At 44.1% G+C, this 27,813-nt stretch overlaps 2 protein-coding genes across 2 annotated transcripts; one reads left to right on the top strand and one right to left on the bottom strand.

Annotated features, from left to right (window-relative positions):
• The first annotated feature begins 733 nt into the window (after positions 1-733).
• zgc:136971 (S9 family peptidase) lies at positions 734-9,189 on the top strand. Its single transcript, XM_048241355.1, has 22 exons — positions 734-856; positions 1,166-1,289; positions 1,414-1,540; positions 2,200-2,275; positions 2,585-2,664; positions 2,786-2,942; positions 3,167-3,301; positions 3,536-3,627; positions 3,755-3,792; positions 3,956-4,086; positions 4,923-4,983; positions 5,512-5,606; positions 5,700-5,751; positions 5,934-6,022; positions 6,196-6,334; positions 6,798-6,878; positions 7,236-7,316; positions 7,796-7,884; positions 7,998-8,191; positions 8,385-8,487; positions 8,696-8,802; positions 8,938-9,189. The coding sequence occupies exons 1-22, from the start codon at positions 839-841 to the stop codon at positions 9,044-9,046; spliced, it is 2,178 nt and encodes a 725-aa protein (XP_048097312.1). The 5' UTR covers positions 734-838; the 3' UTR covers positions 9,047-9,189.
• On the bottom strand, positions 9,183-27,813 carry ada (adenosine deaminase). Its single transcript, XM_048241354.1, has 11 exons — positions 27,670-27,813; positions 21,455-21,516; positions 21,065-21,187; positions 18,494-18,637; positions 17,424-17,539; positions 15,879-16,003; positions 14,113-14,184; positions 11,805-11,906; positions 10,931-10,998; positions 10,684-10,813; positions 9,183-10,478 (listed from the first exon to the last, which is right to left on the bottom strand). Exons 1-11 carry the CDS (start codon positions 27,718-27,720, stop codon positions 10,374-10,376), a joined length of 1,098 nt encoding a protein of 365 aa, XP_048097311.1. The 5' UTR covers positions 27,721-27,813; the 3' UTR covers positions 9,183-10,373.

Here is a 27,813-nt window from a genome sequence, read left to right on the forward strand (position 1 = left end):
AACTTTCAAGTCAGATTTCAAGTAGTCAGAATACAATTGCATACAATTGTTAGATGTCTCATGCTGCGATGCGCCGTATGCCTAGTGCTTAAGCGCGATGCGACGAAGATCACCAGACACTGGCAGTAGTTAAAACAGGAAAAGAAAGAAGGAGTCAAATGCCGCCTTCAAGCCACATCTGATATTCGGACCTCCAATAGAGGAAACATGACTGGTACGCGAAGTCGGGTCGATTTTTTTGGTCGGAGACCCGTGCGGAAGTTTTGTGCCCCGAGGTATCCTTCTTGACGTCACTATCATATTCTCCAACCACGACGGTCTCCCTTGCAACAACACAACAGACGAATTTCACTCATTATAAATAGGCAAGGTAATTTATCACTAAATTAATACTAGAAACACTCGCCCGAGACATTTTCCTTCTTGCTCAACCATATGATCAACCATCTTTGGTAAAGTCATTTATGCATTTCCTGCAGTTGTTTTCCGAGCTGATCTCATGAACACACTTGCGCAAAGGCAGTATTGGTATAAAGTTGTGTCCGTGGAGCTAAGGCCTACTAGATTAAAATACTATCGGACAGCCTGCATTTCAAAGCTCCAAATAATTTTCCAGTTAAGTGAAGGTCTTGAGGATGTGCTAATTGGACATTCCTCACACCTAGTCTAAACATTTTGCCAGTAGCAAATTCGCTGTGAAACGGTCGTTTAAACTTAGTGGACAGGACACCCCTGCATTTTTACGGTCTTGGTATCGTCCAGTAAGGAGGATGGAGTCCATGGTGACTTTAATTTCTGCACAACTCTGATTTCTTTCTTTCTCAATCAGGAAACTACAATGCACAGCTTCGCAGAAGTAAGCCAGAATTGTTCTCGTTAATGCATGTACGTGGGGAGTGCACTTTGGTAACAATGGTACCCGCGGAACATGCCCGCCGTAATTATTCAACAAAAGCTCATTCTTTGATTTGTTAGTCCCCATAGCTCACTAGGCTACAGTTTGGTTGCATCTGCTCGGATCGGTCATATCGTTTAATCTGTTAATATGTCAAAGAAACCATAATGCTGAAACCATCAACTGGGCATTGCTCCGACAATAATTTCCTTCCGTTTCGTTCACTGTGTGGCGCGCGTGGTCTACTCATTGGGTCCTATCCTTGCACAGGTAGAGCGCGAGGCTATCACAGCGGTGTTCAGGATCAACAACAGCTTTCCCACTCCCTTGTCGGCAGCTGTCAACCATGAGACAGACACTTCCAACGGGACCCGTTATATCTCAATTTCCACGGGTGAGGCTAAACGGTGAACAGACGCACATGCAGTCACTGCTTTTGTGTATGCATTACCTTACGTAGCCTACGGGTCCTGCCTCCACTCCTGTTTTTGAGATCTTTTTCTGCCCTGTCTCCTTAGTGTGGAGTCAGGTGGAACACACCAGGGCAACCCGTCTATCCTTCTCTCAGAGCTGGACTCTACAGTGCGACCGCAAGAGTGTGCTGCAATGCCTTCCACCATCGCCCTGCACACACACCAACAGAGAGTAAGGCTCGTATGCACCAGAGGCGAAATTCACTGTTTATATGCACACCGAACAGCCTTCCTCAGTCCATGAAACACACTGTCAGACGCCTACCAAATATGTGAAATATGTTCATATACTGTAAGCCTACACTCACTCATACCATGAAAATCAATATAAAATAACAGACATGGTTAATTATGAACATTAATAAGGTTAAAAAAGTGTGTCCTACTGGTCTTCTTCTTCCTTACATCAGGGGGCAGCCTGCTCAGCCGTGGCCTACTGGTTAGCGCTTCGGACTTGTAACCGGAGGGTTGCCGGTTCAAACCCCGACCAGTAAGAACAGCTGAAGTGCCCTTGAGCAAGGCACCTAACCCCTCACTGCTCCACGAGTGCCGCTGTTGTTGCAGGCAGCTCACTGCGCCGGGATTAGTGTGTACTTCACCTCACTGTGTGTTCACTGTGTGCTGAGTGTGTTTCACTAATTCACGGATTGGGATAAATGCAGACCAAACGTCCCCTCACGGGATCAAAAGAGTATAGATACTTATCATGTATGTTCAGTTCCACAGCACCCCTGCCCCTAAGACCCCATCCCCCTCTCTTCCTTTCAGTTACATTTCTGTGCGAGTTGGGTAGAGGCCTTCAGCCTTTTAAAACCACTTCTGTTTCAACAGGTTACTTAACAGCTACTCGCCTTCAGGAACTTATCAGGCGGTTATCAGTCAGGCATCAGGACGCCAGTATCTGGAGGTGAGCATGTTAGATCATTTTAACTATGCCTTTGTCAGCAGTATAGAGCCTAGAACATTATAGAACATAGAGCCTATACATCTTATGTTGTAGATTGTCAGTTCTGTGCCATCTACCAGTGTCTTACTTAGCTAAACTGCAGAGAGTTGCGGCATGTTGTTCAAAAGGAATGTCAGCCACTGTACTGTGACTAGGGAGCTGTAGAGAATAATCCAGGCATTGCCTCATGAGCCTCTTAGCTGAATGAGGATGCAGTGCTTGTGATTGATTGGAGATGGCTGGTAACTTGAGACTGTCACCGATCTGCAGGTATGGTCCAGCAGTGGTCTGCAGACGAGCCTGGATCTCACGGCTCTGAATGTGCATGGGGCTGTGTATGAGGATGGTAAGTAGGCCTAACCTCTAAGTCCACTTTCCTCACCTTTGCTACATACGACACACCCAGACTTACGACACACCAGGGAGTTAGCACCCATTGGGTTTTGTGTGTGTGTGTGTGTGTGTGTATAGCTGCCCTTATGCGTGTCTGGCCTGGACGGCAAGTGAGCGCCGGCTGCTCTATGTTGCTGAGAAGAAGAGGCCAGCCAAGGCAGAGGCAGAGCCGCCTTCATCACCTCCGCCTGCTTTCTCTTCATCGGCCCGGGCATCTCCTGGAGAGGCGTTTGATGTTAGTCCTGAATCACACTGTTTCATCATGATATAACAATAGCTATAAATCATTCATTCACCAACAACAATAACAAGTAAAAAGAAATGTGTACGTATGTGTGTGTTTTTTTTTTTTGTGCGTCTGTGTGTGTGTCTGTGACTGTATGTGTTTATGTTTTGTGTGTGTGTGTGTATTTGTGTTTTTTGTTGTGTGTGTGTGTGTGTGTGTTTTATGTATCCTAGGATAAGAATGTGTATGTGGAGGACTGGGGAGAGGGCCTCACTGGTCGGAGCTCGTCTGTGTTGTGTGTAGCTGACCTGGACAAAGGTGATGTGACCGTCCTCAAGAACGTCCCACTGCACACAAGCCCTGCCCAGGTACACTCACACATAGATTAGTGCATGGGTCTACCAGGCCCAGGGGGCAGAGGACAGGGCCCAGGGAGCAGTCAAAACCCAGCTGACTGCTCCAAAAAAAAGCTTGTACCTCTTACTGTTCATCCAGGAGGGTCATACAGATGGGTGTTTTTACAGATAAACCCATATTTAGGCCCTTTGTCATTTGACAGGTGTGACAGATTTTGTGTGTATTTCTTTTCCTGGGGTGTGTAGGCTCTTTGGACTCCAGATGGAGAAGGCGTGATCTATGTTGGGTGGTTTGAGGATCCTTTCAGACTAGGCTTGAAGTTCTGCTCCAATCGCAGGTGAGTGTGGTGGGAGATGGGTGAAAGGCTTTGATCTGCCAGACAGGTGCCCCCTGTTGGTTGGCTGACTGGCCGATTGACTGGCTGGCTGACTGCTTCCTGCTTAGCTGTGTGTCTGTCTCAACAGGTCCGGTTTGTATCACCTAGATTTGCAGGGCCATCTTGGTGAGTGAAGAAATGACTAGCTCTATTTGTGTGTGTGTGTGTGTGTGTGTGCTATACATTAGAGATGTTGTGTAGATTGCTTGTGTGTGTGTGTGTGTGTGTGTGTGTGTGTGTGTGTGTTATGTAGAGGCTGTTCCTAAATCTACTCTTTGGTCGGTCTCAGAGAACTTGACAGACTGGTCAATCACTGGTCAGAGTGTGTCGTGTCCTCGCCTTAGTCCTGATGGACGCTGGCTGGTGTACCTGAAGGGGGAAGTGTTTGGACCTCACCACCAGTGCCTCAGCCTCCAGCAGGTACACACTCACACACACACACACACACACACACACTTTTTACATTTACATTTATTATTAGTTTAGCTGATGCTTTTATCCAAAGCGACTTACAAAACAGGGAAACAATCAATGTACAGTGCAACAAGGACATGTTAGTGCAGCATTAAGTACTACTTGCATAGAATTGAGTGAACTACTTGCATAGAATTGAGTGACAGTTCTAGAAGGGAGATAGTCTAGTGGTAAGTGCTAGATTAAGCATGTTCAGTTATATAAGTAAGTAAGTATATATACTCGTTTGATCCCGTGAGGGAAATTTGGTTTCTGCATTTATCCCAATCTGTGAATTAGTGAAACACACTCAGCACACAGTGAACACACAGTGAGGTGAAGCACACACTAATCCCGACGCAGTGAGCTGCCTGCTACAGCGGCGCTCGGGGAGCAGTGAGGGGTTAGGTGCCTTGCTCAAGGGCACTTCAGCCGTTCCTACTGGTCGGGGTTCGAACCGGCAACCTCAATTTCCAAGCGCTAACGAGTAGGCCACGGCTGCCCGCAGTTGTTGGTAATGCTAGAAGAGGAGGTACTCACTGAAGAACTGGGTCTGAAGAGCTGGGTCTTCAGGAGTTACACACACCACACACACATCATACGACGCGCACACACATACGTGCACCACATACACACACACATACACACACACACACACACACACACACACACGCGCACACAGGCACAAACATACACAGAGTCATAAGCAGACACTCACAGACAGAGACACACAGTTATGCGTGTGTCATATCACATACCCTTATCCACTTTTGGAAGCTGAATGGTGTTTATATGTTTACCAGTATGACTGGCAGACCAAGAAGACCTCTGTGCTGCTGGATGTTGTGAAAAGGCCAAAGCCAGGTAGACAATTCTGTGTATATGTAACTGTAAGCCACTCTAAAGGGCCATTCACACCAAGAACTATAAAAAAAACATTGTTCTCGTTAATATGAATGACGACGTTCACACATAAACTACTGTATAACGACATGAAGAACAATATCGTTAGGGATCACTTTCAGACCGATTTTTAGAACGATAAAAAGCTAACAGCTAATCAGAACCCATTATATTTAGCCATCACATTTATTAACACAAGGAGAGACTTCTTATCGTTGGTCAGTGTGGACGCTTTTATCGTTATGGTTATAGTTATCGTTGTTGATGTTAATGCCCCTTTATCCTGTATTACACTGGTACAATGTCAGAGATTGACAGCTACGGGCTGTAATTAACATCAAACAGTGTAACTATCGGGCTTGCAATGGGCAATTCCGCGCAATGCCATGGTAGTTAGTTGCCGTTATGGATGTGACAGTTTTGCGTGGAATTGCCCTAATGCTATCTACTTGTGTGTGTGTCTGTTTTGTGTTTGTTTGAATGGTACAGGAGAATTTGCAGGAATTTATGAGGCTTTGCCATCACGTTGTTGGTCCGCAGACAGTCAAAGGATCATCTTCAGCAGCGCTCGTGGAAACTACAAGGTGGATGCACATACACACACACACACACGCACACACACACATGAGAATGCCTTGCATGCAGTCCCATTTAACATAGGCTTTGTCTCCTGCCAGGATCTTTTTGTGTTGGATATAATAAGCAAAAGAGTGACTCGGCTCTCAGACAGTAAGTGTTAACTTTTACACAAGTTTCTGACGTAGAAATGTAGGCACATGTCTGCATGCAATGCTATCAATGCCACTTAGAAAGTTTGTGTAGATCAAGTGAAACTGCCGTCTTGGAAACAGTACATCACACTGTGTGTGTGTGTGTGTGTGTGTGTGTGTGTGTGTGTGTGTGTCTCTCAGCCTCTGAGTTTGGCTGTTGGAAGCTGCTGCTGGTTCATAATGACCTGCTGGTGGTCAGCTGTTCGGCCCCCAACTGTCCCCCACGCCTGGTATGACTCTCCAGCCGAACGCAAGGAGGACAGATTTCACATTATTAAAACACTAATTAATAGATAAATAGAGTCTTTCCAGGGGAATAATCATTTTCACACGTGTGTGTGTGTGTGTGTGTGTGTCCTGTGTGTGTGTGTGTGTGTGTGTGTGTGTGTGTATGTGTGTGCAGAGGGTGGGTTTCCTGCCTCCTGCAGGTGGAGAGGCTGGGATCTCCTGGGTGACCCTGAATGACCCCTCGTTGAACTGTGAGCTGGAGTGGAGGGCGCCTGAGTTGAGTCCTGCTCCCCAGGAGGAGAACGTCCAGTTCTGTGAGTCCCATAGAGGCTGAGCGTCACACCCCAGAGAATAACAAAAAAAAAACATGGTTACTGCACAGAACTGGTCACAATAAAAGGGCAGTTTAAAGTGTGCTGAATGCCACGTTTAGAGGAACATGCAACTGTCACCTTTGAAGTAAATGTGAAGGTGAAGTGCTTACTTCACTACAGATAACAAAATTTGTGTGAAATAAATCTTTCGTGTCCTTAGAAAAGGTCTTACTTTAGTGCTAGAAAAATTGCAATGTGAAACCATTAACTAATCGGATCAAATGTATTCAATGTAACTAAACACAAACGTTGGTCCTTTCAGGGGTGAAAACGCCCTTAGTCATTGAAAGTCATCGAAAATCGTGTTGCGTTTATAGTTTTGTTGAGTTTAGACAACTACATAAAGAAATACTCAATTCTGCCGTGCCCAGCTCACACTCCTTGTCTACACCCCTCTTTCCAGCGGGTCTGTGGATTGGGGTGTTGCTGGTGAAGAGGGTCGTTCGTGACCGCTCGAAGCTACCTTTGGTGGTCTTCATTCATGGTAAAGTCCTACTTCACACCCTAGCATGTCTCCCATTTGATTGAGTTGAACCTTGCTGTACCATTTGCTTTCGTCTTCTCTGATCCCTTTATGGATGATATTTCTTCACACATCACCTTTCCTGAACTCACTCTCTGGCATCTGCCATCATTCCTCAGGGTCTCTTCTCACTTCACATAACCTAACTCAAGCCAAACAAACACAGCCCACACAGCCTTTTCTTTTCTCTCTCTCTCAAGACCATTCAGTCACAGCCTGTGTGTGTGTCGGTGTGTGTGAGAGAGAGAGAGTGGCGTAAATGTGGAGTAAATCTGTATCTGTTTGTTTATGAGTAGTAACGTGTGTGTGTTTCCTCAGGCGGTCCACACTCTCAGTTCTGTGCAGAGTGGATCCCCAGCGTCGCAGCTTTGGCCAGTCTGGGCTACGCTGTGCTCATGGGTAAGACGCTAGCACAGCTTAGAGGAGTCTTTCTCTCAAATAGGGCTTAAACAATTAATCAATCAATCGATTAGTTGTCAACTATTATATTAATCGGTATTCTGGTCAATCAGATTGTGTCAATTTTAAAAGAAAATACCTCAAAACTTTCTGATTGCAGCTTCTTCAACTTTTGTCAGAATATTGTTGAGGACATAATCTTGGGCTTTGGGAAACACTGATTAACATTTTTGTTTTACAATTTTCTAACGTTTTATTGATCAAACAACTAATTGATTAATCAAGAAAATAATTGACAGAATAAAAGACTATAAAAATAATAATTAGTTGCAGCCCAACCTTCAAATTGCAGCTGTTGCCTACTTACTGAATCCCACGTGCTAGTAAACAGTCCCAACTATGGTTCTTGCATGCAACTTATATGGTATCCTTGTATCTGGTTCCTGTGTCTAAATACCTGTATGTTTGTGGGAGGATAGTGAACTACCGTGGCTCTACTGGCTTTGGGCAAGATAGCATCCTCTCTCTGACTGGGAACATTGGTTGCCAGGATGTCAAGGATGTACAGGTGTTGTATTAAACACCTTATTCATACACATACACCTACACAAGCATGCAAAGCTGTCAGAGGTCTGACTAGATAACTATTGTTGTTTCCTCCTCTGACTTCCTGTTTTTCAGAGGGCCGTTCTGTATGCACTGCAGGATGATGTGACCCTTGACCCCCAGCGAGTTGTGGTGATGGGCGGGTCACATGGTGGCTTTCTGGCCTGTCATCTTGTCGGTCAGTACCCAGACTTCTACAAAGCGTGTGCAGCCCGCAATCCTGTTATCAACGCTGCCACACTTGTTGGCACTAGTGATATAGTGGACTGGTGAGTGCAGACAGAGATAAACACACACACACACACACACAAATCACACTTTTATACATGTTTACTGGTACCTATAGACATATGTAGTACTCTGTAATATATTATATGATGTGCATGATCATGTTTTACCCTTCTCAGTATTTATTTATTTGCTTGTGTGTGTGTGTGCGTGTGTGTGTGTGTGTGTGTATAGGCGATACTCCTCTATAGGACTGAAGTACTCATTTGGGCAGCTGCCCACTTCAGAGGCCCTGAGCCTCATGCTGGAGAGATCACCCATCATACATGCAGAACAGGTATATACACCCATACACACACACACACACACACACACACACACACACACAGCCACATAATACAGTTGAGTACAGTCTATTGTTTCGGTCTGACTGACACTTGTACTCTGTAAGCCGGCAACCTTTACAAGACATTTAGTAATCAACAGCTGTACTGCTAGCTCCACAAATCTCCTTAACTATGTGTGACTGTTGTGTGTTTGAGCAGATCCGTGCGCCTGTGTTGCTGATGTTGGGAGCTAAAGACAGGAGAGTGTCCCCCCACCAGGGCCTGGAGCTCTACAGAGCACTGAAAAGCAGGCACTCCCCTGTCAGGTCTGCTTTCTCTGTCACTGTTAATGTCACACACAGACTCTTAACACATATACACACACACAGAGAGACACACACACACACATTTCTTGAACTAAGAAGTACATTAATGTGTGTGTGTTCTTTGTCTTTGGCCAGGCTGCTGTGGTTTGTGGAGGATGGCCACTCTCTTGGGAGTGTGGAAACTCAGGCAGACTGCTTCATCAATATTGTGTTATGGTTCCAGCAAGCTTTGAAATTGAAGTGACGTTGAGACAGCGCACACACACACACACCCTCTCTCCTCCTTTCATAAGCTCCCTACTACAGTGACAATACTGTGTTTTATAGCAATGTTTTGCAGTGGTTATTATGAGACTCATAAAGCACGCTGAGACTTGACATACTGGAGCATTGTGTCTGTATTCATGATTCTTCTCAGTACAGCCATTTTACAGAACACAAATGGTAAAGTTTTGCATGATTGAGCTGTGTTCAGAAAGTATCAACTGGTGCCACGGTTTATAAGAAAGTTCCCAAGGACAGATGTTTGTCAGAATTCAAGTTCTTATTCAGTGCATTCTGATCTAAATAGTTTTATGAAAATGTCACCCATTAAATAAGGCTGTGCATTCATCCTGATATTTTGTATATATTTGATATGATGGCCCTCATAACAGTGTCAAAAAGAAAGAAACACTGACCTAATATTTGGTATGTCAAGATAGATATTTGATGGCACTCTTTCCCACTCGGTCTCTAAAGGAAGCACAAACACTTCTAGTCTCCAGGGACTCAAAGCTCAATGACATGGTGCCATTTTTCAAACATATTTAAGTGCTTGAACACCACTTGGGCCGAGACCATTAAAACCAAACCAGTCTTCCAATCTTCTGAACACATCGCATATTCCATTAGTAGTATAAAACAAAATAGAAAAATCACAAAATTAAAAAAAGTGGTTAGAGCCCAGGTGCAGGTGCAGATCTTTCTCTGACAGGAGGGAACCTTTGGTGGAGAGCTTCATCTGAAACACTATGATGGACATCAAGCACAGTGCAATGTGTGTATGGAAACTGGAGTGTGTGTGTGAGAAAGAGAGTGAGAACAGGAGTGTGGAATGAGTATGGACAACTTATGAGTGTAAGGCTGGATGCGGGTGTGATTTAATGACATACAAATGCTAATTGTAAAAAAGTTGGTCTTCAAGATGGTTACATTCTTTTAAACAAGCATCCATAAGGACATGGTTAGTGTGCGTGTGTGTGTGTGTGTGTTTTATAGTGTAGTACAAGTGGTTATAGGAGACACCTTTCCCTGAGACTGATGACATGAGACTGGCAGCACCAGTTTGCTCTACCCTTGATTGGCTTACAGAACCACATGTTCTGTGATGCTGTGTACTGATGAGGTTTAAATACTGCATGTGTGACAAAGCAGTTCTTCAACAGGAGAACACGGGGGGCAGACTGAAAGAGAACCGGCCCGTTCCGCTTCATCATTCCTGTAAAGAGGTCGCTGCTTTCTCCCTCTGTCCTCCTCCCTCTCTTTCCCTCTCCTTCCCTCCCTCCCTCTCTTCCTCCTGTGGGGGCTTTCTACAGGCCTGTGCTTTCCACCATGTTGTAGGCTTCATACAGGAGATTCAGCAGGTCCTTCTTCTCCTTCTCAGGAAGGAAGCTGGCGTGGGCTGCATTGATGTTCTGCCCAGAGGAAGAAACAAACACATGTAGTCCTTGCAAAGACCATAGAAGAGAGAGAGAGAGAGAGAGAGTGTGTGTGTGTGTGTGTGTGTCTCTGAGTGCATGTTTGGTTGAACTGTGTTTAGTCAGTGTGTGCTCTAACACGTGTGTGTGTGTGCAGAGAGAGAGAGAGAGAGAGGAAAAGGGGGAAAGAGAGAATTCAAACCATTGTCTTGAAATCGTCCTCAGTGAAGCCCATGTACTTCTTCACAGTCTCATAGTCTTTGTCCAATGTGGAGTCAAATATGAGTGGATCATCAGTGTTCAGGGAATATTTGGCTTTGTCCTTCTTAAACCTGCAGGATGTGCACACACACACACACATCTTATAAACACAAAAACACACATACCCAGCCTGGAAATACTTCACACACACACGCACAAAAACAAACACAGACCATCATATGGTTTACCTGACGAGGGGATGTTTGGTGAAATCTGGGTCACAAGCCCCTGTAAGTTTGCTGGAAATCGGGCACACCTGTAAACACACACACACACACAGTTCATGAATCATGCACATACACTTAACTCTCTATTCTTAATTTAAAAACAGATTTCTCTTACAATCTAAACTTACAAGTAGTAGTTCATTTGTCCACTAAGGGGCACTACAGACTTTATTATACACATTAGATTGAACAGAGGTAATATAACGTTTGGCACATTGACAGTTTAAATGCAAACATTCTATGCAAATTCTTCTTCTTTGTGTGTGCATTACATACAGTAGTTCCACTAGCTCATCAACTTTGTGTCAAACAACATCTTATCCTTAGCATCAGTGTAGATGCACAATTCTAGTCTAAATACAGTTTGAACATTTTGAGATTTGAAAATGTCTGTACCATAAATGAATGCAGAATAATAAAAACTGCAGTAAAAGTTGATATGAGTTGCTATGACTTAACTTCTGAAAGGAAGGGCATACAGCAGAAGATGTGGTGTCAGCCACAGGCTATCCCTGAACTTTGTGCCATGCAAAGGTGTAGCAGGTTTTACTGCCCCGGCTTGTATAATTACAGTACACTGATGTAAGACTGTCTGTTACATCTGGACATAAGTACACCCAGTAACCTAGTCACCATAAAGTGGCAGTTTAATTGATAATGGAGATGTCACGTAAAAGAATGAAATAAATGTCACATAGGGATTCATATGAGTTTGGAAACAGAAATCAAACAGGAGATCAGCTCTTGAATCTTTGGTGGAACACATTATCCCAAGTGGACACTGATTCGGATCAACGTTGTGGCAAATCTGTCATGCGTCTGCTTTTCTTATCACCTCAAAGTGCATGTTGTCGTCCAGCAGGCGGCGGTAGAGAGTCTGGTCCTCTACAGTGTGATAGCCATGCCCAATCCTCTCAGCCTTCAGAACGTCCACCGCCTGCATCCAATGACCAGCAAATATTATTATATGTATGCTGTTTGACCTCAGAAATCAGCCTGTTAATTTGAGTAATTAGTCCCTTGCATTGGTCAGATGATCAGTTATGCTCCTGAGCTTTGGGTCAAAACTAAAAGGATAAGCTATTTTTAGCTAAAGCATTATCTAGAGTAAAACATTGGAGAGTGAATACATTTGACAAAACATGAAATTCTACAACACATGCTTCGTCATGTATACATTGTTCCCGTACTTATTAGCAGACATGTGGACTCGAGTCACATGACTTGGACTCGAGTCAGACTCGAGTCATGATTTTATTGACTTCAGACTTGACTTGATAAAATTCGGCATGACTTGCGACTCGACTTGGACTTTGCCTCTTTGACTTGTGACGACTTGACATGTCTCGAGTCAAAAACTAAATTTCCTGATCGTGGACCAGTCACCCCAGAGATGCTTTCCCTCCGCGACTAAAAAATAAATAAATAGCGGAGACAAGCGGTCAGTCCAGAGCACAGTTCAGTGCTGCCGCTACCCCCACATGCGTTACGCACTGTGTGTAGGGCACCAAGAGACAGAGAAACGACCAACATTTAGCTAATAACTAGTAGCTTTACTGCATTGCACTCTTGTTAGAGAACGTTTACAATGTCAACTGATTGTTGTAAACTGATTTGCACTCTTGTTAGAGAACGTTTACAATGTCAAAATGCACCAACAGCATGTTACATAAAGATGATACTTTTCGAGTCCTCTCCATTAAGATCCAACTTGAACTTATGCTAGCCTACTCCATTTAATTGAGAACCCCATCTAAGCACGCGAGAGGGAGAGAAAAACGAGTGGCAGGTTCCAGCTGGCTTGTCATTGTTGATGATAATTGATATTTTCTTTATAAATAAAAGAAACGATAAAAAGGAAACCATGAAGGCAACAAATCTGAGATAAGGGGAAATTATGGATTTATCCGGTTCTCACTACTGTTATAAACTATGAGATCCAGGTCACTATGACATAGGCTGCACTCACTGTGATTTGGAAAGTGGACAAGAATATGAAGAGTTGTCTTTGCCTTTGTTTAATGGAAATGGTGAGTCTTGAAGTAGGCCTATTCAATAATTTGTTTACATGAAGCACATTGATATGCCGATTGAAACGCATTCCACTCAGCTAGCTAGGTGGCTACTGGCTACCAGGCTCATAATTCACATTAATTGCAAACAGAAAATGTCAAGCAAGCATCATGTCATACATGCATCTATTTCCAAAGGAATGAAAGCTGTTTGTGCCAACTTAATATAATGCTTATCATTGTTAATATTGTGCTATTCATGTGGTACAAACAATGTTTGAGTTTGTGGACTAGCCATAGGAATGGAGCTGGTAAAAAGATCATTATGAGAATGTGTGGACAGTGGCACACAATGGGCTTAAAGTGACAGTGCACCATTTACAAATGAGATAAACAGCATCACATGTGTAGTATTTCTTAAGAAATGAATACTTTAAAACAAAATTACTGTGTCATTATTATCTTTTAAATAATATAAAAGTGTTGACCTTGGCTTCCCTTATGAGTAAAAGCCACTGGCAGACAGCCTAATAAATTGTTTGCAGGCAAATCTGTGGCCTAAGCGCGGTGAAATGCCATCAGTCAAATTATTACTCATCCTTACAGTGGGCTCCGAAATTTGGAAAAACAATATTTTTATTTGTCATGTAGCTATCCGTTTTGTACAGATTACTCAGGTATGCACATGTGTATATTGTTGTCTTGCATGCATATATAAGTAAAAGATTTCAAGACAGAAACATTGAACATATTTTAATCTGTATTTATAAAAAAAAAAATCTGTGGATTAGATGGAAGTGTTAAAATTATGATCGATAGTCTAATAATGCCATTATTAAGTGAAGAGTACCTGATGACTTGTTCAGGACTTGAAAAAGATTGGGACTTGAACTTGGACTCGACTTGGCTTTGATGAGACTTGGACTTGGACTCGACTTGCCCTTCTCTGTATTTACTTGGGACTTGACTTGGACTTGAGTGCTAAGACTTGGGACTTACTTGTGACTTGCCAAACAGTGACTTGGTCCCACCTCTGCTTATTAGTATAATCTACTACACATGAGAGGTTGTATATTTGTGTGTGTGTGTGTGTGTGTGCATGCATATGTGTGTGTCTTAAAGAAAACTCACCTCCTTCACAACAGAGGGAGGGCCTACTTCACCCGCATGCACTGTTCTGTGGATTCCACATTTGACTGCTTCCTGCCAACCGTAGCAAACATAAAACATGTTCATACCAACACAATCTCCAATCATCATGTCACAAATCACCAGCACACACAGACACACACACTTCTGTCCCTCACACATGTGTCCTCCATCAGAGTCTGGCATATGGCTTTCAGCTCAGTGTATCTTCCAGGACCTTTGTAGCTGTGTCCTTTGTATCTCGGATCAGCATGGACATCCTGTGTGTATTGTGTCTGAGAGTGTGTGCATGCGAAATACTTTCCTGTTGTGTGTGTGTAGGGTGGAGAGGTGACCCTATTGATTCAACCGTTTTAGGCCTGCATAGACAATTGAATTAAGCACGTGAGCACACCAGAAATGCTGGTCTGAAACATGATCATGTAGTGTGTGTGTGTGTGCAGACTGTGTGTATAAGGGTGGAGTGGTGCATGTGATGTGAGGGCCTATTCCTGCTTCCTTCTCTTCATACCTTCAGGTACCAACCCCCCCCCCCCCAGCGCACTCCCAGATCTGAAGCGGACAGTCCTGTCACGCTGCTGGCCTCACAGCATGCGCATGCCTCCTCCACTCTCTCCCCTTTATGAGACAAACACATGTTATGATGTGCGTGGCTCCCTGCAGTCCGAGATAAGCTCCGCCAGTCCAGATGTTTTCCTTCGAGAGAGCCGCCTTTGTGCTCCCACTCTAGAGCCTTTTGCCATGTTTGGGAAAAGACAGCAAGAAGGGAGCAGAGGCCAACACAAACTTCGAAGAAATGAGTCAAGATCTGGCCACTCTCTCACCACTTCATCACCATCACAGTCGCGTCCACTGCATATCTCTGGCCGCGGGAGTTTATCTTCACCTTTATTTCACATGGATTTCAACATCATTGCTACATCGGTCATCTACACTGCCTGCCCATCGACAACACTTAACACTAACAATATTGGGCAATCCCAATATCCTATGATAAGGAAAGCCTCTCGGAAATCATTCATATTTAAATGTGAAGCCTTCAACATACCATGTATTTTAATTGCTATCAGTGTTTCTATTGTACACACAATCACTCTGAAAATGATGCCCAATGATATTTTGCATACTGATATTGTATTGCAATTATTGTGTGGACATTGTCGATCTTATGAGACATAATATGTAGAACTGTAGTTTTTACAAGTATCGTATTGTTATCGCTGGCAGTGCGGACAGATGTAGAAAAGTTCTGTTAGCCAAAAGGACGTGGCTGTTAGCTCACTCACTCGTGCCATGATCTTTGCACATCTGAACTTTACTCTCTACTCGTGCTGCAGGCACCACTATAGCTAGTTGTGTAATGTGTCTGTAGAGATGCATTTTGGTTGGGACACGCTCACACACATCATGCTTCTAGTGGAGGTGGTTATTTTTGTCCACTCACAGATAATCACATTAGTGCCTCAGATATGTGTGTATGTGTGTGTGTGTGTGTGTTGTTATTATTATTGTCCTGTTCTTTGAGTATTTTTCTTTGCATTTTGGGTCATTACTCTCTCGTAATACAAAGCATTGTGGCCATTGGAACTGAGTACTAAGACTTAAATGGGGGTCTATGATGGGGAAATAATGTTACTACATGCCAAGTCAAGCCATGTCAAGGCTAATTGGCTGAAACGTTACTGAACGATGAGGTTCTGCTTGTGCATATGGAGCAGGGGAGAGTGTGAGTGTGGGCCCTGACTCACCTCGTAGGCCCTCTGGTGGCCGGGGTACGCTTCACAGTTCAGGGACTCGTCTCCTGCCAGGTCGATGGCCACCACTCCATCATTACGGTACTTCTTACACAGCTCCACAACGTCCATGGACCAGCCTGCACATGAGTGTACAAGTACACACATACACATACATACACATACACATACACATACACATACACATACACATACACATACACACACAGAAGATAGATAGGTATGTCAGAATAATGGTACGTAGTAATAGTACAATAGTAAAGGTATGTCAGTTAAACTGTGATAGCATCCAGACTGTGGAGTGTCCAGGTGGGACTGGGGAGAGAGTGGTGACTGAGGGGAAGACTGGAGATGCAGTGGAGAGACACACATCACTCCCACCATTAGCCCTTCCTGTCTTTCCTCCATGTCCACAGAGAGAGAACCATTATCTACTCAGCAAGACGGCTCATTCAGCCATCAGATCACATTACATTGGCCACCATCATGTCACACGACACACAGCGCAGTGCATCAGTTCTCATTACACAGTCTCCGCCTGCTATTTAATGCTTGTTCATGTTTGTGTGTCGACTCGCCCAAACACACGTGAGCTCACACAAGGAACATGGTTGATAAACAAGCTGAGCTGAGGGTGTGTGTGTAAGGACGGACTCTGAAGGACACACACACACACACACACAAACACACACACACACACACACACACACTCTGCTGTTAGTGTGTGACGGTCAGTTTAGTTTCACTCTCCAATGATGAAATAGATCACACTGGGCAACACAGTCTCTTGACATTGTCTCCTAAACAGTTTAAGCCCTTTGCAAACAGTCTGCTTCACCATCAGCAAATGTGCATTGCTCACTGAAGTGACCCTGGATCCCCCCTGATTCATCCCTGCCAGCACTCAGCCTTGTTTTTTAACCGGAGCCATATGTTTGGTTCGATCGCCAATACTGAAGTCGTATTTCAACTGCAGAATTTCATGGAGCATGAAAAGAAGGCGTAGGGGGTTTCTTAAGAGGAAAATGATTTTCCCCATAAATCACTGAATGGGAGGATGAAGGAATACTTCCAAAACGATCATGACCATCCATGTCTATTTACAGATCATAGTGAAAAACAGATGTTGACCAAACAATAACAGCAATAACTGCTGACAGTAGTTGACCAACATGTTGGATTGCAAATACCACAGAACAAAACAGAGAATATATATATTTAGCCTATTTGCCACTATGGAAATCCTACTACCACAGTGTGCTTTGGGGGTGGACACTAGGGCCAGTAAGATGTAAAGCATGCAGACACTTACACACACAGACAGGCAAAGCAGCAGACTGTTTGCTTGGCCTTCAAATGTGTTTCCCGTGTTTTTTTCCCTCCTGAACAAGCGGGCTTTGTGACTACAAAACCGCTTTCTGTGATAACACTGAGAACCGGCTGAGGGTCACACAGAGGGAGAGAGAGAGAGAAGGACAGAGAGAGAGAGGGGAGGAGAGGGGAGAGAGAGAGAGGGAGAGTTGAGGGGGAGTGCATTACTTGGCATGTGGCGCATGCAGCACAGAATGGACCTGGCTTTGATTTTGAAGTCTTTCTCTCCTTTGCTCAAACCCTCATTGACCAGCCTCACCACTTCATCTGGCGTGATGTCTCCTCTGAGAGAAAGAGAGAGTGAGAGAGAGAGAGAGAGAGAGAGAGAGAGAGAGAGAGAGAGAGAGAGAGAGAGAGAGAGAAAGAGTAGATTAGTTTCAGTACATGACACCAAAGAAGATCAGGAACATGATGTGGCAGATCTATTCAACAATCATTGTCTGAAGATGAATCTGACAGCTCTGGCAGTAAACAGCACCATTATGCTTCTTAGGGAAGCTAAACATGCTGCTTCAGGTGCCCTCGGAGAGAAGCTATGGCCACAGGAAATGCTGACTGCTGACTGCATGTGAGCTAAAAGCAGAAGTGAGATGCTGCCTTGGATGTTCTCTGCAAAGCAACTCGCAGTGAAACTCTAGAACTCATCAAGGCCTCAGCAAACACCTCAGCTCACATGTTTGTGTGTGTGTGTGTGTGTGTGTGTGTGTGTGTGTGTGTGTGTGTGTGTGTGTGTGTGTGTGTACAGTTGTGTCTTAATGTGTCTGTGTTGTAACACAAATTGCCTCAAGAGGACATTAAAGTTTTCTTAAGCTACAGTAATGCTAAAGCACTAAACAGACCTACAGCACACTCCGATACCCCACATGGGAGGTATCTCCAAAGTGTGTGGTTACTGGCTGAAATTCAACTGTGTGAGATCAATCTTTCATGTTGTCAAGGGTGCTGAATTGCAAACTGTTCAGCTCAGTTTACCGGTGCCTGAGTCAAGAAGGCAAGAACAAAACTGCTCTGTTCTGTCTTTCTCACTCACTCTCATAAGCAGAAATATACACACGTACAGACCAGCACACAACGCACACAACTCACACATGTAGATCAACACATTCTATCAGATACAGTTCATTTCATAGTATGTACCATTTATTAGATATCAATATCAGAAACACACACACACACAAACACACACACACACACAAACAAACACACACACACACACACACAGGGCAAAGGGTCCTTACTCTGTCTGTTTCCAGGGGATGGGCTCCACTCCACTGTTGGCCAGTAAGTGAGGGCTGTATCTCACCTCCACGTAGGCCACGCCCTCTTTGGCTTTGGTCTCCACAAACTCATGGGCAATCCGCTTAATGGCCTTGCGGTCCCCTCTGTGGACACACACACATGACATCACACATTCCTCTTTAGACCAACAACATTCTCCGCAGAAAAACAAGTATGTCATTCTGGGATGAGGTTTGCGCCATTTGTGTCTGTGTCAATAAGTGCTTTACTATAGAGACTCATCTGCCCACATTCATCACAACAACAAGCTACTGTACACCCAATTAAATATATTGTGTAATAAAGAAAATTGCCTTTATATGGCAGTTGTTTAGCATGTAATGTGGGTAGCTTATAAAGCACAGTAGCTTTACGGTAACATTAAGAAATCCGCCCGGAGACTAACTTAGGGTGGAGGAATGTTTACGACATTACTGCTGACACCCTTGAGACAGGCAGCAGGGCTGGCATTTGATTGGGCAGGGTCGCTGAGAAATGAGGCTCAACTGTAATGGGGAGGATGACAGAGGAGACATGGAGCTTCTGCTATCACAGGAGTGTGTGCTTGGCTTTCTGTCAGGATGTGTATGTGTGTGTGTGTGTGTGTGTGTGTGTGTGTGTGTGTGTGTGTGTGTGTGTGTGTATGTCCTTATGTACATTTATTATGAATTGTGGACATAAATAAAGTAGTTAAAATGTGTGTGTGTGCGGGTGCGTGTGTGAGCGTGCGTGTGTGTGTGCGTGCAAGCTGTGATCTGACTGGGTGAGCGAACGGGTACAGTGCGTGTCAGTTGGCCAGAGGTCCAGTTATGGTAGTGTTTTCACTCTCTCAGAGTGGCACAGAGTAACACTACACACTGACCCCTGTCTGACCACGTCATCAAGCAATCCTTTGCATGGCGCCGGGCTAACTGTGGGCTAATTATGAAATAATTTCCTTGAAAGCGGACTGAAAGGGCACCTTAATCTACTTGGTCTGACCAGAGATGTTGCTGTCCACTCTGGACATGAGAAAAAGAGGAGAGAAGTATACTGTATACTGTAATATGTAGTACTCTTCTAAATACCTAGCCTGACGAGCCAGACCCACATCAAGATGTAGGGTCTGGGGACTCACCATTCGCAGTGCTCAGTCAGAGGGGCGGGATAAACGGTTGTCTTTCAAATTCCCTCTGCACGCAATAGGATAGCGCTGCAACTCATGAGTCCCATGCGTTTTCCCAACGGCGGATCTAGTTGGCTTGTTCAAACTTTTGCCAACTTAAACAAAGCTTAACTTGTGTCACACTGTTCGCCAGCAGCAGCATCCATCTTCTTTGTTTTCAAGTAGCAGGGAATTCACGTCGAACCGTCGCAACTCTTCCATCATTATGTTAAGCCCGCCTAACGACTCTATACATGATGTGATTGGCCTGATCGAAGTTTAATATTTCCAGCTCGCAAGCCAACGGAGAGACTACCCTGGCAGCAAATTACATTTAGGTTTACACGCTTGGGTGCGTGTACATTTCTAGGCTACTAAATGCCTGCTTTGTGGGACACTTTCTAAACAGCCATGCTAATAAAGAGGCCTCAGATTAAAATGACCTTTACATGAATTCAAAGAAACAAAGCTTCCAGTGAAGTGCTGCCGACTGATGGAACGCCCGAAGAGGAAGCAAAAGCGGAGTGGTTTCTAGCGCACAGCCCAGCAGCTTCCATGCTGATCATATGACCCACGCCCCTTCTAAGCTTTCAGTATAGAGAAGTCTGTGTCTTTGCATGTGTAGCAGGGTTAATGTTGTTTCCCTGAATTTCCCCACATGAGTTGTGCTTTTTAGTTATGGTGTAGGTGTGACGTGGGGCTATGCCCCGCGAAAATGAACTGATAACTAAGTGTCCCATTACCCCGGGGTGGCTTGTCAGATATCACGCAACAGGAGCATCTAAAATACTCCAGTTACACATGCTGGTACAAAATAGACCAAAAGCTGAACGAGGACAGACTAACAGACCGGCTAAGTGGTCATGTCCCCTGTAATGTGTAGTAGGCTAACGCGAATAAAGGGGGTCATCTGACCAAAATGCCCTCTAAAGCCGTTGCCGCAGTGACACCTGAGCAGAAGGCTGCCGTTTCCCCCAGGCATGAGCTGAATACAGACACCTGCCCCCTAGGGATGGAGATTATGCAACTGGCCATGTGGTGCAGCTGAGGCTGCACATTCTTCTCCACTTCACTTGCTCCGTTGTTCTATCAAAGTGTGTGTGTGTGTGTGTGTGTGTGTGTGTGTGTGTGTGTGTGTGTGTGTGTGTGTGTGTGTGTGTGTGTGTGTGTGTGTGTGTGTAGGACTGTGTGTGAGCCAGGAAGGGGAGCACACAGACTGTTTGAGTCTGATGCATGTGATGGGATGTGTACAGCATACTGAATGTTGCTGAGTGTGTGTGTGTGTGTGTGTGTGTGTGTGTGTGTGTGTGTGTGTGTGTGTGTGTGTGTGTGTGTCTGTGTGTGTGTGTGTGTGTGTGTGTGTGTGTGTGTGTGTGTGTGTACTTACGCGATGACGTGCATGTATTCATCGAACTTGCCGAGGAATTCTGTCAGGGTGGCCGGCCTGGACACAGTGCAGAGGGCTTTCAGGGCTTGAACCGTATCCACCGGTAACGAGATGCCCCGTTGCCTGTGGAAAAACACACACACACACAGTGGTGTCACATGCTAATTTAAATGGAGAATACACTCAATCATATTCAGGATGTTCTTACAGGATATCCTGCCATTTTCTGACACTGAAGACCATTTAAACTTTACTCAAATAACATGCTAGTTGCCCATGGTGCTTTTCCTGATGGTTGTGTTAATGGCAGAGGAAAGTGCGAGAGTCCTGAGGGATGTAGAGGTCGAGGTGTGAGGGGTCACAGGTCATGTCCACTGACTGAGTACTCACTTGGCCACATCCAGAATGGTCTCTAAACGGATGGCGCCATCCAAGTGTACATGGAGTTCCACCTAAAAAAAAACACATGCATTAAATGTCAAATAGGCTTATTACATTTTATTACACACAGGGAGATCACATACTAGAGTGTGGCTAGAGTGCAGACAAGTCACGTTATAAACTCTATGGCCATACTCCTAACAGGTCACGTTATAAACTCTATGGCCATACTCCTAATAGGTCACGGGGTGCCATTTCAGTTGAAGTTTGAACAGTAGCTATCTTGAAATACACACACTCACATATGCGTATGTGTGTCTGTGTGAGTGTGTGTGTGTGTATATGTGTGTGTGTGTGTGTGTGTGTGTGTGTGTGTGTGCGCATTCATGGGTGGGTACGTGTTTGATGACAGTGCTGAGTAACACTAGCAGCTGATACCCTAAACCATCTGTGTCCACTGCATTACTGCATTGCTTTTCTCCTCATCTCGGGCCAGAGAATGCTGGAACTAATGGCTTCTTGTCCAACCACATGCACCCAGGGTTTTGACCTATAAGCTCAAAGGGCTTCAAGAAGTTTGTTTTGCCTCACTGAAACTCTGTAATTGCTTCACATTCTCTGCAACTGAACAGAGAGGATGTGTGTTTGTATGTACAGTATGTATGTGTATGTATATATTAAATAGAACTTTGGAATAGTTTCTTAGAATGCATTAGTTGCATTCTTTGGTGCACCTGCAATCTCATCCTGATTCTCCTCCTCCTTGACTCTGTAAGGGCAGGGTTCACACTAGCTGACTTCTCCTCCTCCTCCTTGATTCTATAAGAGCAGGATTCACACACACTCCTTCACACTACGATTCACACACACTCCTTCCATTCTTTCTCCTCACTCTGGCATATCAAGATTGTTGTGCTACACGGCTCTATCCAGCTAAACCCATCACCTTTGCATTCCTATCCTCCAGCAGCAGGTCAAGGACCAGGGAGGGTTGTGCCTCTAATTATGGTGGGTGAAGGCCACACAGCCTCTGACAATAGTGACGCCGGAAGCCCTGCAAATAGGGGGGCAGCAGCTGTCAGAGCCTCTGGAGAAAGACACCCTCGGGGTCGCATGTTCTTGTTCACACAAAGCACACCAGCACATGCAACAGCAACAACAACAACAACAACAACAACAACAACAACAACAACAACAACAACAACCCCACTGGAAACACTGCCTCTGCCAAACAGGGCCCTCGGGCAGAGGTGTAATCAGAGGAGAGAAGGAGGAGGATGTTTGCCTTCACCAGGGAACGGGAACTCAGGCGCCAGCACAGTCATCCATCTGCTCCCCCCCATCTCCCCATTACCATTGCCGCCACAGAGCCAATGTCCATTAGTGTGCACACACACAGCACACACAGCAAATATGCATGTAATCACTGCCAATTCCACTCCAATTCCTGTCTAGACTTGAACAGCTCTCAAAAGGGCAGTTCTAGAAATCACTCTAGGAAGGATAACAACTCTAGGAATCGCAATCTTAACTCATTCACTCTGTTGACTTGCTGCCTGTGCTAACCTCTACATCTAAATCACTGTAGAGTTCTTGCAGTCGCTGGCATCTGCTGCTTCTCAGGTAGCACGCAGTCTCTGAGGGCTTGACGTGAACCTTCTCGGGACAATGCTGCAACAGAGACGAGAATCTGGAGGAAAGGAGTGCTTTCAGCTCACAGTCGAAGAACAAGAAGGACAGCAAGTGCTCAACAGGCAGAGAGAAAGGAGAAACCGCACCATGTTGCATGCTGAGAAATGAAAGGAAGATGAGATGAGAGAAGTTTCTGCTCTACCAACTTTTTAGGGGCAACAGTGGCCTACTGGTTAGCGCTTCGGACTTGTAACCGGAGGGTTGCCGGTTTGAACCCCGACCAGTAGGAACGGCTGAAGTGCCCTTGAGCAAGGCACCTAACCCCTCACTGCTCCCCGAGCGCCGCTGTTGTAGTAGGCAGCTCACTGCACTGGAATTAGTGTGTGCTTCACCTCACTGTGTGTTCACTGTGTGCTGAGTATGTTTCACTAATTCACGGATTGGGATAAATGCAGAGACCAAATTTCCCTCACGGGATTAAAGAGTATATATACTTACCGGTATATATATACTTATACTAACTGAACTGAGCTGATTCACAAAGTTGAAGGTGCATGCTTAAATAAAGCATCCTGTGTTTTCACGTTATGCAACTTATAGGTGTGTGCACACATAAGGGAAGTGAGTGGGAGACGCAATACAGCAAAAAAAAATGTGCCCTTTGGTATAGAGAGATTTTTATAACTTGTGTAATAATTGACTGTTGTATGACTTCCCCTGGCCATAAAGGCATACCATTAACAATCAATGAGAGCACACAGAGATTTTTTCCCTTGGGATCAATAAAGTATCTATCTATCTATCTATCTATCTATCTATCACTATGAGGGCAGTCCACTGCAGAGCCTGAAGAGTAACCAATGGGAGAACACCTTTATCTGGACTGATCTGAGCGAATAATTATACTGTGTGACTCTAGGGCGCTAGTCCCACATTTGTTATAGAAAACTTTAGGATAGGTACTTTCTTATCCTAGTAGGGGCCATTTTCATTTGAGTAAAACATGTAAGGTCTTTCTGGTGTGACAATATCAGGGTACACAGTACACACATAAGACACATTGCATTAATGAGATTGCATCAGTTTGAGTTCAGATGTCAATTGACAGAGGACTATAAGGCTGGTGGACACTCCTGAAGCTCTTAATTCGTCCTGACAACGGAAGAGTCTAATTCCGTTACCACTGAGAAAATAAGTAGGCCTACATGTGGTCACCATCTGAGAATGGGCCTACATTTCTACTTTGTGTACATAGAGGAGACAAAGTTAAGAGCTTCTCTGTGTCAAACCTTTTGTCCTTCCACAACACATCTTTGTAAGCAGCCTGACATGTTTACTCATGCACTTGTCTCTGGAGTGCTCTTTCGGTCAACACTAATGGAGAGTTAATGGAAGAACCATGCATTATTCAATTCATGGTTTGTCTGCAACAGCTCACCATTACCCAAACAACTATTTCCGACAAGTGATTTTTCATAAGCTCTTTAGAAGGAAAAACTTTAGAAGTTAAAGGCTTAGTGCAGTTGTGTTCCAATGACGTTCCTCATGGAGAAACCCATCACTTTACCACCTTGATGCAACTCATCAGACAGTTATGGTAGAACCTTTCAGTGCTTTTTCTATTGACTGATGGATCTTTCAGAGTCACCTTAAAGGTGAAAGTATAACTCTTTTGATCCCGTGAGGGAAATTTGGTCTCTGCATTTATCCCAATCCGTGAATTAGTGAAACACAAACAGTACACAGTGAACACACAGTGAGGTAGTGTTAATTTCGTCAGAAGAGACAAGAGGAAATATGTTCGTCAACGACCTTTTTTTTTTTCATGGCGAGGCGAGGCGATGGCGAGGCGGCAGTAATGTCCTGAAACACTGACTAAGACTATCTTAAGATGCATTATTGTTGTGAAAAAAAACGAGACTAAAATGTTTTGCATGAAATAAAAACTAAGATAAAATCTCCCTTCATGTTCGTCTACAAAATGAGAAGACAGAATATCTAGCTGTTATGTTTTCAAAATATTCCGAATGAGTTCATACGCAACAGCTTTCCTGTAGGCTAGTCTACGTGCTGCTGCTGCAACCCTGTGGCTGCAACCGCGAAACTACATGGAACAAGAACACTGGAGATTTCTGCCAGAGTTAGCAAGCTAACTACCTAAGCTTTATGCCACAATGCTACATACCCAGAAGTTGAAGCTTCTCTCATACAAATTAACATCCCCAGAATGTCCATACGAAAATGTTCAGCATGTAATATCAACTATTCATCTAGTTAGACTGATGATGCAAAGTTTGCTAGAAAGTAAGCTAATATGGAAAGTTAAGCTAGCAGGTTAGCTATGGCTAAGATGGAGAGTCTGTTTGGGGAATGTGTTGTGTTTGAAGCATATAAGCCATCTAGCGGTGGAGTAAAACATTAATAGTTTAGCCTACAACAGTGTTTCTCAAACTTTTTTTTTTTCAGTTTCAGGACCACTTAACTAACCCTAGCTAAAAAAAAAAAAAAGATTAGACCTACTTCAACAGTAGCCTATAATTAGTCTACACAATAGGCATACTCACTGAACCACCTTGCTTATTGACTTTGCACTTTGCTTATTGTGTCAGAGGATTCATACTGTATGATTTAAATTGGCATATCTTACATAGACAGTGTTGCAGAACTGTTTGGATTTACATACAAGTTATATTGCAAACAACTCATCTATATTATATTTTACCACGCCTGCTCGCCTGGACCACTTGGGATAGCTTGCAGACCACCAGTGATCCCCGGACCACACTTTGAGAAACACTGGTCTACTTAATATGACAGTGGTCCAGTCAAATCTTTTACTGTCTATGGTCAAATCCCAGCCGAGCTATAACTGTAGCTTGACTTACCTGTGCATGTAAACATACTGACTGACAAAAAATCAGAATGAGTAATTATAACAGACGAGTAGCCCTGTGGACACACAATGTTGTTGGAAAATTGAGATGTGTGAAACACTATTTGACTCAAATGGTAATCAGAAATAATTTGTTATAAAAAAAGACTAAAATGTATTGACTAAAACTGACTAAGACTAAGATACCTTTAGTTTTCTTTTGACTAAAACTACACTAAAATGACGAGACTTTTAGTCGACTAAAACTTGACTAACAAAAATGATATTTGAATGACTAAATATGACAAAGACTAAAAAGGACATTTCGTCACAAGACTAAGACTAAGACTAAATTAAAAATAGGTGATAAAATTAACACTACAGTGAGGTGAAGCACACACTGACCTGGAGCAGTGAGCTGCCTGCTACAGTGGTGCTCGAGGAGAGGTTAGGTGTCTTGCTCAAGGGCACGTGGATGTGGGCATGAGAGAGCAGTGTTCAACCACTTCTCCCGCCCACATTTTTCCTACTGGTCGGGGATCGAACCGTCAACCCTTCGGTTACAAGCCCGAAGTCCTAACCAAAGCCCTAACCACTGACCCACCCAAATTTGCATCTAGAACTTGAATTCAGCAGAATGCAGACAATGAGTTCCTCTGGGGAGAATGGCCCTTGTAATAACTGTGAGTGGCTTTGGATAAAAGCGTTCGCCAAGTATATAACTCATTAGTGAGTGAGCCTCATGATTCTTATTATTTTATATCTGCATCTTGTATCACAGTGGCAGGACAAGACAGACCTTAGATTCCCATTGATGACAGAAAAGGCCACACTTTCTCTACCTCAGTGAGCTGCCCAACTGACAGGCTGTCGCCTTCAATCAGCTTCATTGATACATATCAGCGCATGACTCTACTCTCTGTGTGTGTGTGTGTGTGTGTGTGTGTGTGTGTGTGTGTGTGTGTGTGTGTGTGTGTGAGAGAGTGTGTGTGTCTATGTGTGGGTGTGTGTGTGTGTGTGTATGCGTGCACGTTCAAGCTGGACTCCAAAGGCCATTTCTGATGCTGTGAATCAGCATTACACCATGAGCCACAGTTTCTTCTCTGACCCACCCTACCATATCAGTCCCCTTCCCTCTGACAGTAACACTGATTTACAATGACTTCATTCACTCGTTTCATCTTCTACAGATGGCAAAATGTATTTATTTAAAAGGAATTTGGCATTTTGCATAGGGACTTCTATAATGGGTGTACATTAGGCTATGGGCTATTAGGCTATAATTGTATTGTCTCGATACTTAAAACTTGAAAGCCTGAATGGCATTGGGGCAATTCCAAGCAAAACTGTCACGTCCATAACGCCAACTAAATACCATGGCATTGTGTTGGCGTTATGTGACAGTTTTGCACGGAGCCCATTGCTGCTTCGGCGTAGGCATACTATCAGTGTTTTACACAAACGGAAACCGCAGAATAAGCGTGCGCTCTCTGGGAATCCCCACAAAATAACGTGTTTTAGTCTGAAGTATGACAGGCTATTGTAGCTAAATAAATAAAAACGTAAGATTACCCTACAGTGCAGAGTCTTAACTCATACTATATAAGTAATACAAATTAATAAAGTAAAAAAAAAACGCTTTTGCATGTGCAATCATTGCCATATGCTCTAATCCGAAACGTAGGCTACCTCATTTCTCAGTGTTAACGCTTTGACCCACCTTAGGCTTGTTGAATGTTTGTTGTCGGTCATTCGTGCAGTGTTCTGCCATACTTAGATCTTTCTGAATGCTCCCCCCAAAACGAGTTGAAAACAAACGTAACTCCAACGCCTACTTCACCAAAGCCTGTATCCAATAGCTCAT

This window comes from Alosa alosa, chromosome 4, assembly GCF_017589495.1.
Source record: "Alosa alosa isolate M-15738 ecotype Scorff River chromosome 4, AALO_Geno_1.1, whole genome shotgun sequence".
In the NCBI taxonomy this organism is placed as follows: Eukaryota; Metazoa; Chordata; class Actinopteri; order Clupeiformes; family Clupeidae; genus Alosa; species Alosa alosa.